Below are 8,048 nucleotides of genomic sequence, written 5' to 3'. Positions count from 1 at the left end.
AAGTATCAGGAAAAAGACTTCAGAAGACATCCAACACTTCACACTGGACAAGTCAGAGGGCAATGCACAAAAGGATCTGTAGAGCCCATTGTAAAGGAATCAGGGTCAAGTATAGGTTAGGATGATGTTTTAATTAGTTGGCCATAACTTATACATGATTGCTCTTTCCCTATGGCCAAAATTCAACAATAGGGCTACTCTTGAGTGATCCAAGCAGAATAACACAAGACGGTGGAGTCACTGGGAGTCATTGGAGTCAAGGTCATTAAGGTATTGTATGTAAAGAAATCTCACAGTTAACCAATCATGTGAATGAAAAGGGCTTCAAGTGGCAAACTCAGAATGGAAAACAGTATCATACTTACATTATGGATAGTTTGACCCCAAGTACTTACCAGGTTAAGTGAAAAACTGCCTTCCTGTAGCAGTAGAACATGGCACTAGCACCACCAAGGTTTGATTCACAGGAAAGCATAACATGATAAAACAGGGGCGTCCAATCCTGCTCCTGGAGGGCCACTGTCCTGCAAAGTTTAATGCCAACCCCAATTAAACACGCCTGAACCAGCTAATCAAGCTCTTTCTAGGCATACAACTTCCAGGCAGTGTAGAGCCAAGTTGGAGCTAAACTCTGCAGGACATTGGCCCTCTAGGACCGAGTTTGGACACACCCGTGATAAACGTATTAGGGATGTGTCACGATTTTCGAATATTCGATTAGTTGATTTAATTATAGAATATCGAATAGGCTGTGCGATTGTCGTCTTAAAAAAATCCTCATGTTTTCAATGGTGACACGTTCATGTAACCAGAGGGTGTGTGTTCACACGACACACGAGCCGTCATTCAAGCTGTTCACAATGATATAACGCGTTTGGGCAGCCTAAAATCAATATGGCTTGAGGTAGGCTTGCTGCGATAGTCGGTGTTGCCGGTGTTCAGGAACAACATCGGTATCATCACTTGTCACCGCTCCCGAATTGGCGCTAATTTGAAAGTGAAAGTAAAATTCCCTCGGTCATTCATGGTGCGTGTCCACTATAAGGTGCCGGACTGGACAAAAGCGAGGCGAACGCCGCGAGCGAGCGACACTGGTAGTCCACTGGCGAAGAGCGAGCGTTTTCAGTTTATTCCTACGGAAGCTCGCTCGCTTCGCACGGTTATGAATGGCCGTGCGGATTTTACTTTCACTTATATTAAAGAACATATTAATATGTTTTAGCACATTACAATCATTATATGGCTTGAGTTAAGACAGCATGTTCTCCAATGAATTAAACAGTTTATCAATATCATACAGATAGAAAGCGTGAATGGTCTCTCTCCCTCTCTCTCTCTCTGTTTGTGTGTGCATGCGTGCGTGCAGGGGAGGGGTGCGATTTTCGAATAATAATCGAATAATTCCCAGCGATTTTCGAATATTATTTTTGCTTGAAATGCCCATCCCTAAAACGTATACCTTGAATCTGCCAAATTCGTGAATGTAAAATACTGTACAAGTACCACAGTCATAATGAGAACAAGTCGACATCCTCTGATTGTACGCCCATTCAAATCAAACAAGTTGAGAACTCAATAGGCCTATTTAGAATGCATTTCCAGTAAGTCAGTTTGTAAGTAAATATACGTTTTTGGGAAATGATTTTCTGGTGCACATTAACGAGCCATCAGGGTTTACGCTGTGAAATACTGCCAAACCAGATGTAACTTCAAGACTAAATGCCACATAAATTATGAACTATTACAATGTAACTTGGAGAAACCACTTAGTGCCTATCCCAACCACAGAGAGGGGTTTTAACAGGAGAGGAATGATTAACGAATGCTGTGATACGTCTCGGTGCTTTTAGCAACCGATTGGCTCTATGTGGTCTTGCCTAACATCAGGGTCCCATGGACCTAACCAACAGTGAGGTTTTGATTCAGTAAAGTGGCCTAACACTTCTTGATAGTGAAACAAATAATAGAATGATACAAATACATTTGTTGTAAGATAGATAGATACATAGATAGATAGATACCTTTATAGGACGTCTGTGGTGATGATGACAATTGATCAAGCTCCAACCTCGATCAAACTCACCTGCCTATAACTTTCCAGCAAGACCTTGATTAGCTTGTTCAGGCATGTTTGATTGTGATTAAGGCAAAACTCTGCAGGAAAGTGGCCCTCGAGGGCCAGAGTTGAGAACCCCTGCACTAAAATATCCATCAGCCATTAGATGGGCAGCTGAACTGATCAAAACAGAAACGGCTGTACCTTACTGAAGCTCTTGCGCTCCCTGGTGGTCACAGTAAATAAGCACAGCAGTATTGTTTTTTTTTAATCAACATACCATTCTCACACAATGTCTGCGTCAGAAATTGCATACTCTCTTGAGTAGGTACTTATTTTGAATAAAAAGTATGTTCTATATAGTATGAATGTAATCCGGATGTACTACATTCGCCATGTTGTCATTATCACATGACCTAGCACCATCAGTTGTGTTGCTTTACTGCCATACACAAATCCTCATGGGATAGTAAACTGTCCATCGTATGCCCACTTCAGAATCTTGCCGGTAGCATTAGGTCATCTGGGTACTTTTTTCTCTACTCTTTTAAGAGTATTGTGAATTCAGAAATACTTTTTTTTTTGTTTTTTTTTTGCCTACTATAAAAGCAGGGAAGTATGAGATTCAGATGCAGCCAATGTGTACGTTTTTGATATAACCACGTTTCTTTAACTACTGGCACTTTTATGATCCAGGAGTCAATGCTAATCTAACAGCTATCCCAGCACTTATGGAGTTAATTTTACATATTTCATTATTTCTTTTAATAAAACTGCTATACTTGGATTCATCCACCTTGTCCTGTCTGTGCCAATTATTACAGAAGACTAGACCTCAGAGGCTCCAGTGGTGAAAAGAGCCCAACTATATGTGTCAGTGGTGTTTATAGTGCTGAATTATGCTTGATCATGTTCCGTAATTATTGTTAGTAAATGATAAACAGTCTGACATTAAAGGAACTTTATTCTAAGACTTGTTTAATTTGATTCTACATTAGATTGTTTTCTCCATGATATTAGCAGTTTAATTATTATATTTTTTAATCAGTAATTCTTACTCTCAGCATCCTCTTGGATAATGGCCACTAACTATGAATTGAATGGTTTTTCCCTATTCGTCTATTTATTAAATAATAAAGATGTTTAGAAAGTACCTTTAACCACCCCAAACGTGTCACAGAATGAAGCTCTGCCCATTTTAGAATATCAATATTACATAACCACCACATTTCAGAGGATGACACAATTTACAATGTAGTCAATTTTATTGTTACTACGAAAACCGTAACAAATGTTTTGGGCTCTTTGGTATTGTTTGTGGATCTCATCTTTGCTTTTATCCAGCTTGGATTGGTATGTGGTCTTGATGCAAATGAAAAAGAATATAAAGTTCTTAAACATTAGTGCACATACAGTATTTACCTAGTACACTGTCAGAAAAGAGTATGCTTGAGATTAAATACGATATGGTATCAAGAAACCCTTGAACATAAGTTCAAGTCATGTCAGAAAGATTGTTTTTATGAGTTGAACACACATGAACACCAATAAAAATCCATAAATACCAGTGGGAAGCTGGGGATTTTCTTTAAGCCCCGGGTTTAGAAGTTGGCGGTGTGTCAGTAAAAAACATGGTAGAATACCACAATACTTAGAGGTATTTAGCAGTGACATTGTCAGGCTTTTATATTTACAACAAAATAAGCTAATTGCCTGCACAAAATATAACATTATTGTAATATTATATGCAACAAAGTTTACAGTGCCTCCATAAACTGATGACAGCTGATGTATTTAATAAAAAAAATAAAAAAATAAAAAAAAGATGCACATTCTTTGTTTTTCTTTTCTGGAAGTGGTTTAAAAACCTTGCTATATTTTTGTGTAGTTAATTAAGAGAAGGAGCACCACCATCTCTGTCAAAAGTGACTTGAACGCGCCTGACGTCAAACACGACCAGGAGGAATTGAACACCAATTTATGCAACGAAAAAAAAAAATAAAGAGAAAAAGACAGGCTTTAACATGAGAATTAAAACTTTTTATTAGTGTATTTATGAAGTCTGCATATGCAACACGCCTGGAAAAGCTTATCGCCTGAAGTTCACGTCCTACCAATACATCTCTCTAATGGTAAAACAAGCTCACCAACTGTTAAATGCTTTGCAAAAAAAAAAACAAAAAAAGAAAAAACAAAACAAAAAAAAAAAAAAACAGAAAAAGTAAAATAAAATTATATATATACACAGTTATATGCATATATGTCTGGTCCACTTTCAGGTCTATTTGGTTTTCTTTCCACACCCAGTCAAAAATGGCAAACAGAACGTTCCCAGTGTCTTATTGGCCGCTTATGGGCTTTAAAAACGGGCCACAACATCTTTGTCAGCTTTTTACTAGATGCACTTAAAGTACAATCGCAAGAGTAGTAAGATCAATGAAGGAAAATATGGAGACAGAGGTGGGAAGAGGGGAATGGATATTTGCAACGCCTGGTCACTGCCACAACAAGTAAAGAATAACAGACAGCTATATCACAGTCATTAGTAAAAGTTGTACAACGAGCACGCACACTAAAGTTGCACAGTTCTCCCCGTTTGAAAGTTTTTTTTCCCCAATTGCAAACAAATAAAACACAGCGATGTTCCTGTAGGCTGAATGTCCCCTTCGGGTTACCATACTTTGAGGGGCGGTGGCTTAAACAGTATTGTGTTATGAACATGGGAGGAAAAGCAACTAAAAGAAGGGCAGGGAGGGGGCGGTTCTAAGATCAGAGCGAAACATTAACCGGGACAACAGCTTGAACTGGAAGCGGAGGAAGAGGAGAAAAGATATTTGCGCTTATAAAAATTTCATGCTAAATAACGTTTTCGTATGATAGGACATTTCATTATGAAGCCATGTTCCTTTAAAAAGAGGGCATGATCTAAAAAAATATTCAATTCTAATAAAAAGGAAGAGAGCTTTAAAGATCTTAAATATATTTATATATAAAAATACATGAAAATACAAAAAGTAGCTAAAAGAAAGATAAAGGGAAAAAAAATCTTGTAATTGTGTGAAGGATAACCTAGTTTATTAACACTTAAAGCTTAAATACTTGGATTTGTTTTGTTTTTTTTTAATTTTTTTAATTTTTGTTGTTTGTTTTTTAAAGATTTGGACTGCTTGAGACGTTTTAATAACCTTTGAAAGTCTTTGTTCATCCTTAAAAGAAGCCACTTTCTGAAGAAACCAGACTCCAAAACCACTCCACAGCTAACTAGTGAATATTTCACCCAGTGAATAAAAAGTTAATTCTGAGGGGCGGTGTAAGGTTCAAATTGAATGTGGGGGCTTTTTTTTTGCGTTAAACATTCCTATCAGTAAAAGAAGCATGTCTTACAGCAGCATACCTCAAATCAAAGGCAACATTCATATATAGTGGTTTGGGGGAGAAATCGTAAAATATTAAAATAAAAAGGTATCTTTTGGCATTACTGAAGAAATCGAAAAACATGATTAAGTCTTAACGCGCCAATCTACACAATCGTAACGTGTATAAAAACAAAGAATGTGACTTTTTGCCAGAAAAAGTAACCTCCTTGAACGACCGGATTGGGGTCGCCATCCAGGAAAAGTATTTACTTCATCAAGGGGGAAAAGCCTTACTGCTACAAGTGTGTGTGAAGTTAATTACTGCCTTCTTGAACTTCCACACATCATACGCACCTTCCCTCCTTCTCGAAAACCATAAAAATAAAATAAAAACCAATATACATTTCATATTCTACTACTAATACATTTAATATTGAGGGTTTATGAAAGAAAACAAGAGAGAATTAAAGGTGCATGAAGCTGATGAGACAGCAAGTGCTGCGTTCAGGTCCGAACGGTGAGAACATCAGTGTCGGGAGAATAGAGATAGAGAAAGGCTCACGAGTACTATGAAAGAGAAAGAGGGGGCGGGGTTATAGTAAGTCTGTTGTTCTTGTTGTCGGTTGATGTGATTGTAGAATCAGTCGTTTTGGGGCCAGAGGACAGAGAGATTGGTCATGGCGATTAGGACATACTGGAACAGCGTACGGAGGGCGAGCCCATCTGGGTCAGAACCTTGTCCAGCCACTGCAGGGGGCCGTTCAGGTGAAGCTCGATCCAGCACGGGGTGCTCGTCACTGTCTGCCGTCTACACAACGACAAAAACGGATGGGTCACAGGGTGCATCGTGGAAAACGGTCTCGAACATTACTATAGTCAATAGGAAAATTAAGCAACTATGGTGATGGCTTATTGAATATTAAAGGATTAGTCCACTTTTAAATAAACTTTTCCTGATAATTTACTCACCCCCATGTCATCCAAGATGTCCATGTCTTTCTTTATTTCACTAATTTTTATATGCAATATGCTAGTTCAATAGTATATAACAATTAGTTCAAAACTTTGACCTGTGGAGGGCAGTAATACACTTAGCATTGACTACACTGCCGGAATTCAAATAGAGAAGAAGAGAGCTAGTTCAAGATGAGCATTTATGGTTAAAACGTATATAATTTTATTTATTTATTTTTTTTAGAAAATGAGTGATTGTTTCACTAGATAAGACCCTTATTCCTCATTTGGGATCGTGTAGAACGCTTTGAAGCTGCAGTGAAACTAATTGACCTTCAACTGTTTGGTGCCCATTGAAGTCCACTATATGGAGAAAAATCCTGGAATGTTTTCATCAAAAACTTTAATTTCTTTTCGACTGAAGAAAGAAAGACATGGACATCTTGGATGACATGGGGATGAGTAAATTATCAGGAAAAGTTTATTTAAAAGTGGACTAATCCTTTAATTTTTCAATGTGAAAGACATCCAGTAGGAACTGCTAGAGTAACGTACGGATGGCAATTTAAATCCTACCATGGCGAAGGCGTGGTTTAGGAATATTAATTAGTTCCCGAAAAAGTAGCATAGCAACAACCTCTAACAAGCCTTTGCCATGGTGAGACTGGCAGTCATTTTTACCCATCAGTACTATCAATAATGTGCAAAAACTGGCATGGTTTTATTTTTTCCAGTGTTTAAACACTGCTGCTTTTAAAGTGAACCCCTGGTATTAAGACTTGTATGGCTTTATATAACATAAATGATGTCTTTTACTGAAATATGTAGTAGTTAACCCATGAAAGATATACATTATTTAAAAAATCCGTGACATATTTGGACACATTCTGCACAACTTCCCATTCTTTTCTCCTCTTCTTACCGCTAGTAAAGCAGTAAAGACATACATCACTTCTCTTGTTGCCCACTACTGGAAATTACAACCAAAAGCTGCTCAATGTGGCATCGTATATTATATTCCGAGTTGTGTTGCGGTAAAAATAGCAACAGGGTAGTGTCAGTAGTTCACCGAGTGCAACCATTTGACGTCATCGACGTAGAACGCACTGTGCACCTAAACCAAATGGCGCCCCCCATTGTCCAAATATGTCATGGATTTTTTTAAATAACAAATCTTACTACATATTTCAGTAAGAGACATCATTTACGTTATATTAAGCAATACAAGTCTTAATACCAGGGGTTCCCTTTAACATCCATGATTACAAACACATGCCAGCTAGAAAGTAACTGTTCTTAGTTTTAGATTTGATTTGGTTGAAGCATATAAGACAAGCTCAAGCAAAACATGAATATTGGTGTAGTGTGTTCACACTTGTAGTACGGTTCTCTTGGGTCTTATAGATAGAAAGATATTTAGTCCTGGTTTGCCTAGGGTTAACACTGTCATTTTAACACTGAACCTAAAGATACCAAAAAAAAAAAAAAAAAAAAAAAGGAATAAGGATAAGGTCACATCCCAGTCCCTCCAGGATTTCGCAGGACTTTTTTCTGACTTCTGCGGCCTAAAATGACTGATTTTGCGGCGGCTTCTCTCAAAATTTGCCGAAATAGTTGCGGCATTTCTTGTGTAGTTTTTCAGTAAAAATACACCAGAATCGATATTCTTCTAACATTTTTAT

At 37.7% G+C, this 8,048-nt stretch overlaps 1 protein-coding gene across 3 annotated transcripts in view; it reads right to left on the bottom strand.

The window, feature by feature from the left end:
• Nucleotides 1-4,074: 4,074 nt before the first annotated feature.
• The window catches only part of smad2 (SMAD family member 2), a 28,359-nt gene continuing 24,385 nt past the window's right edge, over nt 4,075-8,048 (bottom strand). For all 3 annotated transcript variants that reach the window (XM_048175182.1, XM_048175188.1, XM_048175192.1), the window contains one exon: nt 4,075-6,220. In XM_048175182.1, the coding sequence (XP_048031139.1) occupies nt 6,097-6,220 (124 nt within the window). In that variant the 3' untranslated portion in view covers nt 4,075-6,096. The remainder of the gene's footprint in view (nt 6,221-8,048) is intronic.

This window comes from Megalobrama amblycephala, linkage group LG2 (assembly GCF_018812025.1).
Source record: "Megalobrama amblycephala isolate DHTTF-2021 linkage group LG2, ASM1881202v1, whole genome shotgun sequence".
Lineage (NCBI taxonomy): Eukaryota > Metazoa > Chordata > Actinopteri > Cypriniformes > Xenocyprididae > Megalobrama > Megalobrama amblycephala.
The sequence above is the reverse complement of the archived record's forward strand: the minus strand, read 5'-3'. Positions and strand labels throughout refer to the sequence as shown.